Source organism: Mesoplodon densirostris, chromosome 15 (assembly GCF_025265405.1).
Source record: "Mesoplodon densirostris isolate mMesDen1 chromosome 15, mMesDen1 primary haplotype, whole genome shotgun sequence".
In the NCBI taxonomy this organism is placed as follows: Eukaryota; Metazoa; Chordata; class Mammalia; order Artiodactyla; family Ziphiidae; genus Mesoplodon; species Mesoplodon densirostris.
The window spans coordinates 65777872-65789990 of record NC_082675.1 but is presented as its reverse complement, the minus strand read 5'-3'; the positions used below and the strand labels follow the sequence as shown (position 1 = coordinate 65789990).

At 52.1% G+C, this 12119-nt stretch overlaps 1 protein-coding gene across 2 annotated transcripts in view; it reads left to right on the top strand.

The window, feature by feature from the left end:
• The window catches only part of SMAD7 (SMAD family member 7), a 32017-nt gene extending 27525 nt beyond the window's left edge, over positions 1–4492 (top strand). For both annotated transcript variants that reach the window (XM_060119334.1, XM_060119332.1), the window contains exon 4: positions 2531–4492. In XM_060119334.1, the coding sequence (XP_059975317.1) occupies positions 2531–3069 (539 nt within the window). In that variant the 3' untranslated portion in view covers positions 3070–4492. The remainder of the gene's footprint in view (positions 1–2530) is intronic.
• The last annotated feature ends 7627 nt before the right edge of the window (positions 4493–12119 follow it).

The window sequence follows — 12119 nt, the reverse complement described above, 5'->3', positions numbered from 1 at the left end:
GAGGGTTCAAAAGATTGCCAGCACTCACGAGTTTATTAGCAGTTGATGGATACTTTGCAGAAACAAGTTAATGCCTGATGACTCACCTTCTGCTTGGAGCTCTTGTCGCTTTCTTGTTTTTCCATATGTTCCTGTGTATGCGCACGCAAACACACATTCACATAACACACACTCGAAATGTGCACATATCCATGCACACAGCCTCTTTCACACTTGTGCTTTAGAGATGAATGTCGGGGTCAGGGGTGATGGGCCAGGTTTCTGGTGTTGATTTTCGGTGGGGTAGTGGTTGAGGGGAGGAAGGAGCCCTCCGCTTCCCCGTCTTGTGTAGCTGGTGGGGCAGGCATTTGAGAAGGCCAGGTGGGGGGTGTCCAGGCACCTGGTGCTCAGGGTGGGTGTTTGTGGCTGCCTCCGTGGGTCACCGAGCGCCTTTGTACAGACTTATTCACGGGACACCTCCATGTAAAGTTAATGCAGCTGACTGGTTCCCAGGTCCTTACATGCCTGTTAACGTTGGAAGGAGTTGGTGTGCTGAGCTGCACTGGTTACCCAGCCTGCCGGGTCAGCAGGACAATCGGGACCCGAGTCCTCCTTTACCCCCAGCTGCTGTGCTCTATAACCCATCATCATCCAGGCTCTAGACACAGTGGTTCCAAAATCAAAAAGGCCAATCAAACCCAAAGACATCACACACCACCCCCAACTTCATGCCCTAAGCCCCCCACCCCGGTAAGTGAGAAGCAGGGACCTACAGGGAGGGCAGGAGGCCGCCTCTGCTGCCTGCCAGGCCTTCCCCCTGTGCCTCCCCATTTTCGTTAACAAATACAAGACTTCCGGTTTCCGCCCTGCCAGCACAAACCACAGTGTTCCTGCAGCCCGGCTGGGCTGGGGAGACTTAGGGTTCCCAGTCTGAGTCCTGCCCCGCCGGCTCCAGCTTAAAGGAGGGGTTGGAGGAGTCGGAATGCCAGCCTCCAGGGCCCCCTTTCCTATCATATGCTCCCCCCTTTTAAAGATCTCTGAGCACCTGTTCGGGAGTCACCTTACCAGAATCACCCCAGTCTCCCCTGCTGCCCGTGGGAAGAAGCATGTACAGGAAAGCCGGGGTGGGCCCTCCAGGGGAGGGGAGGGGGCAGGGCAGCGACATTAGATGCTTCTAGGGAGGGAAGGGGAACAGGAAAATGCGGCAGGCAGGACCCTGCAAGCATGGCGGTACCCACTTAAAACACATCATCTTCTGTCTGGGCTGGAGGAAGTTAAGGTAGTCTGGGCTGACACCAACTTGCAGGTTGTGATTTGGCATTTTAACCTAAACTCACGTATACAGAGCTGCTGCTGACTGACAAACTGAGAGTTATTTTTCTGTTAGGAAGGTAGATACTTTTACCCAAAACCACGTCCATTAAAATTTTTCCTGGATATGGGACTTCCCTGGTGGTCCAGTGGCTAAGACCCCACACTCCCAATGCAGGGGGCCAGGGCTCGATCCTTGGTCAGGGAACTAGATCCCACGTGTCACAACTAAGAGTTCACATGCAGCAACGAAGATCCTGCACATGGCAACGAAGATCCCACATGCTGCAACTAAGACCCAGCACAGCCAAATAAATAAATAAATAAATATTTGTGGCGGGGAGTAAACTCTGCAGTGGCTCCTCTTTAAAAAAAAAAAAAAAAAAAAAAAAGGCTTCCCTGGTGGCGCAGTGGTTGAGAGTCCGCCTGCCGATGCAGGAGACACGGGTTCGTGCCCCGGTCTGGGAAGATCCCACATGCTGTGGAGCGGCTGGGCCCGTGAGCCATGGCCGCTGAGCCTGCGCGTCCGGAGCCTGTGCTCCGCAACGGGAGAGGCCACAACAGTGAGAAGCCACATACTGCAAAAAAAAAAAAAAAAAAAAAAAAAAAATTCCCCCCGGATAGTGCCTCCTTCTGACCAAGGCACTGACCTGAGAACTGGGAGACCACAAGCACAAAGGCTGCTTAGCAGGTGGTCCTGGGGTCTAGGTCTGGTTCCATCATCCCTGGGGCCTGAGCAACAAGCTTTCTGAGTCCAGGTTTTCTCATGAGGATGACAAGGGGCTGGAGCAGCTGGCCTTCAAGGTTCCATCCAGTTTAAAGAACTGTAATTCTAGACCCGCAACTGTAAGGCCTTTTCTAGCCCTAAAACCAGGACCAGCCAAGTTACTAAGTGGTCTTGGCTTTGAGCTCTGCAGCGATGGGGCTTTCCTTTGGCCAGGTGGGCACACGTGCTGGTATCCTGGGTCTCTGACAGGGTGTGGGGAATGGAGGGAAGAGGCTCCCCAGCAAGCCCCATGCTTAGAGGCAAGGCTCTTCCATCACTGGGTCAAGATTTCCAGGCCCCAGTAGGAGGACTGTTCGGCCTGCAATGCATCCAGCACCCCATTCGCTCCTTCTGTCTTGCCCTGAGAGACAAGCTGATCATGGGGGGCTGTGTGTGATCTTGATTTTGGGAGGAAGAGGAAAAGGCTGGTCTCCATCACCACCAACCAACCATGTCCGCCATTTTGTTTTCTAGATTCCCAACTTCTTCTGGAGCCTGGGGATCGGTCACACTGGTGCGTGGTGGCATACTGGGAGGAGAAGACGAGAGTGGGGAGGCTCTACTGTGTCCAGGAGCCCTCCCTGGATATCTTTTATGATCTACCTCAGGGGAATGGCTTTTGCCTCGGACAGCTCAATTCGGACAACAAGAGTCAGCTGGTGCAGAAAGTACGGAGCAAAATCGGCTGTGGCATCCAGCTCACGCGGGAAGTGGATGGCGTGTGGGTGTATAACCGCAGCAGTTACCCCATCTTCATCAAGTCAGCCACACTGGACAACCCGGACTCCAGGACGCTGTTGGTACACAAAGTGTTCCCCGGTTTCTCCATCAAGGCTTTTGACTACGAGAAAGCGTACAGCCTGCAGCGGCCCAACGACCACGAGTTCATGCAGCAGCCGTGGACTGGCTTCACCGTGCAGATCAGCTTCGTGAAGGGCTGGGGCCAGTGCTACACCCGCCAGTTCATCAGCAGCTGCCCGTGCTGGCTGGAGGTCATCTTCAACAGCCGGTAGCCACGTGGGGAGAGAACAGAGCGGGAGCCGAGCGGGCCCAGTCCAAACTACTTTGCTGCTAATATTTTCCTCCTGAGTGCTTGCTTTTCATGCAAACTCTTTGGTCGGTTTTTTTTTTTTTTTTTTTTTTTTTTTCCTTTTTTCTCCCCTCCTTCCCCTCGTTCTTGTTTATGTTCTGTTTTGTTCTTTGAGAAATAGCTTATGAAAAGAATTGTCGGGGTTTTGGCGGGGGCGGGTGGTATGGTTGGCAGAAGAACACCGAGGCATGAAAAGGGGAAGCAAAAATCAGTACCACCGAACGCAGTGTAAATGGCGGGGCGGGCCTCGACTTCGGGGTCCTCGTTACCCTCGTCAGGGTGTACGAGAGAGAGTGTGTGTGTGTACGCAGATGGGGGAAGCGGTGTGCTCTGTGTGTTTCTTACGGATGTTGACCGCTGAGAGGTTTGCGCTCCCAAGCTGTGTCCCTCGTGCTCCTTGGACTTGCACAGTGGGGCAGCGGGTGTCCCGGCAGCGGCCAGCAGCAAGGCTCTGTCCCCCAGCCTGGGGAAGCCCCCATCCCGCCTCTCCCCTTCTAGGACATTGGCCTGTCCGCAGGCTTCTTAGAAGCCACGCTGCCAGAGGCTGAACCAGAACCTGTTTTTCCATAGGCTATCTCACTCCCCTCCGGCCACCCTGCTGCCGTTGTCGTGTCTTTCCTTTTTGGCCACCTGCTCCTGGATACCTCTGAGATGGGCTTCCCGAGGGCTGCCGGGGCAGCCCCGTCACAGTATTGCTCACCCAGTGCCCTCTCAGGCCCCTCCGCCTCTCCCCTGCCCTGGTTACATCAGGTTTTTCCTGGACTCAGAAAACCAGCCCAGCACTTTCCTCCCCTCTGCAGCCTGTGTGTTGAGCTCTGCTGTTAGACCAGCGAGGGGAGCCGCCCCCCTCCCCACCAAGAAGGATTCGGTCCATCTTAACCCAAGGTACCACCATCCTGAGCTGACGCCTAACTCTTCCGTTTTCTTCTACAACTCATACACTCGTATGATACGTTGACACTGCTCTTAGCTCAATGAGCATGTTTAGACTTTAACATAAGCTATTTTTCTAACTACAAAGGTTTAAATGAACAAGAGAAGCATTCTCATTGGAAATTTAGCATTGTAGTGCTTTGAGAGAAAAAGGACTCCTGAAAAAAAACCCTGAGATTTATTAAAGAAAAAATGTATTTTATGTTATATATAAATATATTATTACTTGTAAATATAAAGACGTTTTATAAGCATCATTATTTATGTATTGTGCAATGTGTATAAACAAAAATAAAGAAAAGATGCACTTTGCTTTAATATAAATGCAAATAACAAATGCCAAATTAAAAAAGATAAACACAAGATTGGTGTTTTTTTCTATGGGTGTTATCACCTAGCTGAATGTTTTTCTAAAGGAGTTTATGTTCCATTAAACAATTTTTAAAATGTATACTTGATTCCATGTTGTCCTCCAGCTCCTTTTTCTTCGGGTGGGTGGGCAGCGGGATGTAGCCATCAGAATCCGGGACAGTTGGGGGTCTCCCAGAGCTTGGTTGGGGAGGAAGCTTGGTTGGTGGGACCACAAAAGGGAGAGACAATCCAGAACAGCTTGCTCTTCCTTGCATCCTAGAAAGACCCGTACCTACACAGATACCACCTTTCTTGATAAGCAGGAACCTTAGGGTGCAGCTGGTGGCTGTCCTGAATTTGTAATGGGTCAGCCTCGGGGAGCCCTGAGTTACAAAGGCAGCTGATTTTTCAAAGCCTGAAAAGTTGAAAAGGGGGAATATCATTTTGAATGATTGGGAAGGAGGTTGCACTGGGAGATAGGATGAGAAGGTAAAGTCCCAAGAACTTGGGGTCCATCCAGTTCCTGCTTGCTGACTCCTTGCTTTACATTAAATCCTGAGATGACTGCACCTTTCCCAGAGGAAGGTCACTGCCACACTGGGTTCCAGGAGAGATCCTCTGAGGGCTGAAGCCCTGGAGTAGAGATGAGGCTGGGGCTGAGTGTTGATGGTGGGAGGGAGGGATCTGGGTCCGCTAAGTTTACTGGGCACTCCGGGAGGTGGAGTAGGCTGCAAGGAGTCTGGGCAGACCCTACTCTGCATCTGCTTAACACTCTTCCAGTTCTCTGTTCCCTTGGCCCAGCCCAGCTTAGCCCCAGTGGCACTTGCTGGGATTTTCACTGATCTGAGCCATGTTTTATTTTATTATTATTTTTTCAATTAATTAATTAATTTGGGGCTATGTTGGGTCTTCGTTGCTGCGCACGGGCTTTGCCTAGTTGCTGGCAGCGGGGGCTTCTCTTGTGGAGCACGGGCTCTAAGGCGCACAGGCTTCAGTAGTTGCAGCACGTGGACTCTAGGCTCAGTAGTTGTGGTGCACAGGCTTAGTTGCTCCGCACATGTGGGATCTTCCCGGACCAGGAATCGAACCCCTGTCCTCTTCACTGGTAGGCGGATTCTTAACCACTGCACCACCAGGGAAATCCCTGAGCCACGTTTCAGATTCAAGACTTCTCTCGCACAAGAAATAGCTTCAAATCAGGCACCAAATGGGGCTGTTTAGATGTCTATGTCAGAGGGTCTTAAATCTTAGACCCAGGAAGGGGGTCTCTTTGAAGTGGGAGTGAAGATTTTAGATATCACAAACTGGTACAATTTCATAAAATTTTTGGAGGGCCAAGGTAGGATTGCCAGTTTTTCATTTTGCCAAATGACACAAAGCATTACAGCCTACTGGCACCACTGTTCAATGCGAGGGAATTATAATACAATTGTATAGCGAGGAATGTTAACTTAGAGCTTTAGTGCCAAATGGTCATCTGGGCCAGCTTGTTCACATGAGGTGACGGGGAGCTCACTACCACTTGAGGCAGCTTTTTACCAGTTGAACTGAAACCTGCCTCCATTTATTCTAGTTCTGCAACCTAGAATAAGTGTAAAATCCACGTCTGGAAAACACCCAAGGAGGGCTGTAATTAATTCCCAGGTGGTAGTGGTGGAGGAGGGGTGGGGTGGAAGGTGTTCCATTAGGGAGCTGTCAAAGGCATTTTCGTTTGCTCTAACTTGCATCAGCATGCCAGGAAGCTCTTTAATAATAATAGCTACCATTTATTGAACGCTTAGCTAGTTGCCAGGCATGATGTTAAGCGTTTAAGGGAATTATTTAATCCTCCCTAGGACCCCCTGCAAAACTGGAGGCTTTGAGAGGTTAAAAGACTTGCCCAAGGTCACTCGGCGAGGAAGTGCTGGGGGTGGTGGTGTTCAGGGGCTGACTCTGGCCTTACTCCTTGGTCCAAACCCTGTAGAGATGTTATTTGGTGGAGTCTGTTGGGGCTCCAGTCCCATCACCTCAAACCAGCGGGAAGGTGGGCCCCGAGCTGCTTGCCCCGCGAGCTACGTGGGCAGGGCTTCCGGGTCCAGGAGGCAGGGGCTGTGGCAGCAACACCTTCACGCCCTCCTCTGTCACCTGGACGTGACTCTCAGCCCCAAGGTTGGAACTGGGCTGTGGACCCCCGTGGGGTGGCTGACCCTGGATCAGGGAAAGAAGGGACATTTAGGGGAATCCCCGTGTTTGCAGTACACGGCACTAAGCTGCCGTCACCACAGACATCCCCTGGGCACCTCTGATGTGCTAGGACTGCTGCAGGGGACATGTGTCCTCCGTGGTGCTGGAGGACAAGATGCCCACGCCTGAGGGTGGCCAGCAGCCCAGGCAGAATGTGTTGAGTGAGGAACGAGGACCTCCAGCCAAGGAGTTTGGATTCGTGGAGAGGAGGAGAAGATGCCCCCTTGGAGGGAGGTTTTCCTGTCACCTGGCTCTCCTTCCTCTCTCAGCTCACCAGTCAGATTTTGGGGTGTGTCACAGGGTTCTGTCCTCCCCTCTCTTCTTGGGCCACACCTTGTCCCCGGGTGGCAACGTCACTCCGGTGCCTTCATCTCTCCTCACCTGCGCTGCCTCAGCCGCCCCAGCCAGAAACCCGGCTTCTCCCGTCTCCCCTGCCCTGTCCCCCGACATGAAATAAACAGCCAGACCCTGTCCTCTCTGCCTCATTCCATCCAGAGGTAAAAAATGCAAACAGTTCTCACGTATGTTCCCTTGCTCTATCCCCACTAGTACGATTTAGTGTGGGACCTTCTCTAGAGCCTCCTTCCTCCACTCCAGGTGGCCTTTCAGCATCTGCCTCCACCAACCTCATGCCTTAACCCCCCACCCCCTCCACACAGACACCCCCCCACACACACACACCCATCTTGGTCCCCAGCATGCAGGGTAACTTGCAATTCGTCAAACACGCCTTGCTTATGTGTTTCCAAGCAAGCGCTTTCCAGCTCCTTCTTCAGTTGGCTGTCTTCTTCTCATCCTTCAGGATGCAACTCAGACCACACCTCCTCCAGGAAGCCTCTCAAAAATTTCTGCTCTAAAGAGACAACAGTGGTCTAGGATTCTCTCTTCCCTACTGAACAGTAAGCTTTCGGCACTCTGGGATCCTTCTTAGGATCCACTACCTTAAAAATTTCTAGTACAGTGTTCAGACAGGGCTTGTCCTGATGAGGGAGGGAGAGGCAGAATTGTGCTTGGGATGAAAACAGTGATAATAATAATGGCCAGGACTTCCCTGGTGGCACAGTGGTTGAGAGTCTGCCTGCTAATGCAGGGGACACGGGTTCGAGCCCTGGTCTGGGAGGATCCCGCATGCCGCGGAGTAGCTGGGCCCGTGAGCCACAACGACTGAGCCTGCGCTTCTGGAGCTTGTGCTCCACAACAGGAAAGGCCGCGATAGTGAGAGGCCCGCGCACCGCGATGAAGAGTGGCCCCCACTTGCCGCAACTAGAGAAAGCCCACGCACAGAAACGAAGACCCAACACAGCAAAAATAAATTAATTCATTAATAAACTCCTATCCCCAACATCTTCTTTAAAAAAAATAATAATAATAATGGCCAGCACTGATTGTATTCTGACTATGTGGTAGCAGTGTTCCAAGCATTTTACATTGGGATTGTGCCATATGACCCTTACAACTATCCTAAAAGTAGATGCATTATCATGAGCCCCATTCTACAGATGAAGAAACTGAGGTTACAGAGTTGCCCAAGGTCCCCCAGCTGGTAAGTGATAGTGTCAGATTTCATCACCTCTGTGCTATCTCATGTCTATGGGCAGGCCTGGGTCAAGGGTGACTGAGTCGGGCATATGTTCTTTCTAAAACAAGTTCTGGTTTGAAAGGACCAGGCTGATTTGACTGCTGAACAGTAGAAACAGAGCCCGAGGTTTGTACAGATTTGTGTGCACCAAGGGTCTTCCCAGTGCATGCTCTCCACAGGCCCACGCTGCGGCACCACACAGGCAGGCCTTGGCCAGCTCCGGAAGAGGAGACCCTCCCACAGGTGAGTGATTTGCCCAGGACACCCAGATACAGCCTGGGGGAGGGAAGGATGGAATTGCACCCAAGCCCACAGCAAACAGACTTCCTGACGGTGAGGCCCGCACGCTCACCCTCCCCAGGAGCTTTCTGTCCGTCTGCATATTGTCAACGCAGCCACGTGGAAGCACAGCTCTAGACACTGGAGAGCCGGGTGCCGGGGCAGGTGGGTGACTCAGGGGATGTGACTCAGCGTGCTGGGTTTTGGAGTCAGAGAGACTGAGGTTGGAGTGCTCACTTGGGTAAGTCACTTAAACTCTCTGAACCTCAATTTCTGAAGCATCAAATGCACATTACACCTGCCTCATGGGGCCCAAAGGGGGATTAGTGAGGAAATGCATAGGCATAGCATGGTTAGGCTGAACCACGTGGGGTTGCCACTATCTGACTGTTTAGACCTAGAAAAATGGCAATTTCATGCCACTGAATCTACTAGATGCTCAATTCAAGGCCGTGGTGATTAGGGGTCCCCAACCTTCTTTTTCCCCTGGGGCCACGGACAGGGGCTGTGTGGCAAGGGGGCTGAGAGAAGGCAGTGGGCGGGTGGTCAATATCGGGGTGATTCCCTGCTGCCCGGAACGCCAGCAAACTGCCGAGTCCAGGCCAGAGCAGGAAGCGAAGGCCGGCGGGAGCCAGGGCAGGAGGGCCGGGATGCCCGGCCTCGGGAGGAGGGGGCATGGGCCCCGGACGGTGGCCACCAAGCGGAGCAGCCTGCACCGCCCCAGGTCGCCTGGCGCTGAAGCAGCAGGCCCGAGTTGCCAGCTCAGCGGTTTTCCCCAACCAGAAGCGCCCCCCGTTCTTTCTGAAAGTAATGATTTTCTTAAAATGGAGTCCCTCCCCTCCCCCAGCTGCAATTAATCTAGAGAACACGAAGTGGCCGCTGCAGGAGGCCCTTGGTGAGTTCGGACCAATGCAAGTGCTTTGACTAATCAGCAACGCTTCATGGCTGGGGGTGAGGGGTGGGCGAGGGTGCCTGGCCTGGGTGCCAGGCTGGGCTCACTCTGGGGTCTATTTAGTGCCCACTAGAGCCACAGAGATGAGGAGAGCTGGGGCCGTATTTCTAGGGAGCCTGTACGATGGGACTTCCTTGGGATTTGAGAGCCGCAGGATCTCGGACCCCTGCTCCGAGGTCATCCCATAGACACACGTACCCCAGGCCGGGTGAAGCTGATAAATAAACCTGGGGCACTTTCCTGGAGCTGCCTTTTTAAGGAGCTTCGGGGGAGAAAGAATATGATTGTCTTATCTTAAGACAAGCCCATGTGTGTTATGCAGTAGAATGCAAACTTGACGTGAATTATTGAGTGAGACAACAAGACACTTGGAGGATGTGTCTTTGCTCCCAGTATTGCTTTCAGCGTGGTCCCAGGCCCAGGCGGGGGCTTTGGTGGAAAAGTATGAGATGGAATCTATGCCCTGGATTTACAGGCAGGACACAGAGGCCCTGGAGGTAGAAACAGAATGTGTCTCTTACGGCTGCATTGAACCCGAAAGACAATATGGCTAATTTGTAGATAACGATATTCCATTTGTTCTCAACAGTGCAGCGAGCCCTCCTTCACACACATCCTCTTAAAGATCCCAGATGGGACCTTTTAGAAGAAGGAACTGAGGATGGAAGAGATCGGTGAGTTCGTCAGGACCCAGGCAAGGTCACGCCTGGCAGTTCTCCTGAAGTCTCTCCCAGGCTTTTTCTTTTTTTTTTTCCTACAGGATGGCACTCACCTGCTCTGTGCAATGCCCCTTTCAAACTCCTTTTCCTTCACCCAGCTTGCTAGGTCCTGGTAGCAATAAACAGCTGTGGCAGAGACATTTCATTCTCATACATCTCATCCATAGCTCTGTGGCCCCCATTTCCCAGCCTCCCTTGTAGTTTGTTTGGGGCCATGTGACTAGTTCCGGCCAATGGGCTGCAAGTAGAGGGGCCTCGTAAAGAACTGGTGAGAGGTGATCCAGCTCTCCCTCTCTCCCTCTGCCGCAGGGAACTGGAAGATGGAGGCATGAGATGAGAACAGCCTGGATCCCTGAATCGCTGCCCTGGAAAGCCACTGGGCCTGCAGCAGGCTGTGTGAATGTACAACTTTATCGTGCCACGGACTGAGATTGGGTGATTTGCCATCCCGATGAACCCATGACCTGTTCCACCCACCCAGATACTCGACCCAATCTGTCTTGCTTTCTTCTTTTTGTGGAGATTGGTCTTGTATCTCCAGCAGGACTGGAGCTCCTTGAGGTCAGGCACCAGCTCGCCTACTTACTTTTTTTGTTTGTTTTGTTTTGCTTTTTTCGCATACTTACTTGCATCACATCTTTCATCACACCAAGCCCAGCTCTGGGCTCATAGTAGGTGCTTAGTAATTACCTGCTGTGGTTGACACGAGCTGAGGGGCCTCCCCCACTGGTGTCCCTGGAGGGACTGCTGGTTGCCCTCTAAGGACACAGTCTCCCCATGTGGTCCAATGCTACATGGAAATTCCCCCTTGCTGGAGCTTCACCTCCTAAAAGCCACTGGCAGCCCCTCTCACCCTCCTCCTCAAACCCCACCCAACTCCCCAGGCATAAGAGACCGTTTCAGCCCAGGCCAGTGTCAGTGGAGACCCGGCCAAGACCAGTGCCTCCTGGGCTTCCTCACTCAGCCAAGGAGAGAGAAATTTCCAGAGCAGAGCCCTGGCTCAGCTGAACACATCAGATAGCATTCCCAGCACACAGCTCCTGTTATCCTGCTTTACTTTTCTCCATAGCACTGGTCGGCATTATTTGTACTGTATTCTATACATGTTTAGCATTTTATTATAACCTGTTTATTGATTTGGTTATTGTCTGACTCCCCTAGTAGATGGGAAGCGCTGGTCGCTGCCATATCCCCAGTATCTAGGATAGTGCCTGGGACATAGTAGGCGCTTGACAAATATTCCTTGGATGAATCAGTGTTGAACGACTACTCAACTTACCAACTGAAATAAATGCATTCAGGTTTCAGATGAATTTAGTCTTCCCCCAAGAAAAGTAGGTTTGTACTTGTTTTAGAATAGTTGTGAAAAGAAAGAGTGCATTCTTATATTTTTCCCCCAAAAGGTATGTGCAAAACTTTGCCTCTTGGGGTGATGGTAACTGCCACCGTAATCATAAGAATAACAGCAGCCTGTGTTTATCGAAGGCAAAGTTTGTGCCAGGCGCTCTCAGCAAGGCATTTGGTGTTGTCTCTAAGGTAAGCGTTGTCATTAGCCCATTTTACAGGTGAGGAAATGGAGGCCCAGGGAAGAGCAGAGCAGGAGCCCAGGTCTGCCTAATTCCACAGCTCTTGTTCTGAGTCCTGAGCCCCCATGGGAGGCTGCAGCTTCGAAAGAGCCGTGTTTCTGGCCTCTTTCTTCGAGGTTAAGATACATCCTGAGGCCCAGGTTCTGTTGAGGCAGCTCAAGACTCCAGGGGTATCTCTGCCAGGAGACTCGCCCTGTGGTTGGGCTGTCCTGTCCCATCAGGGTCTGGAATCTTTGCTGCGTCCAGGACTCATGTCACCAGCACCAGATCTTCTAATGACACACTGCAGTCTGAGAAATTACAGTGCCCAGGAGACTTGTCCCAGAGACCCTGCCCAGGGTAATTCCAGAG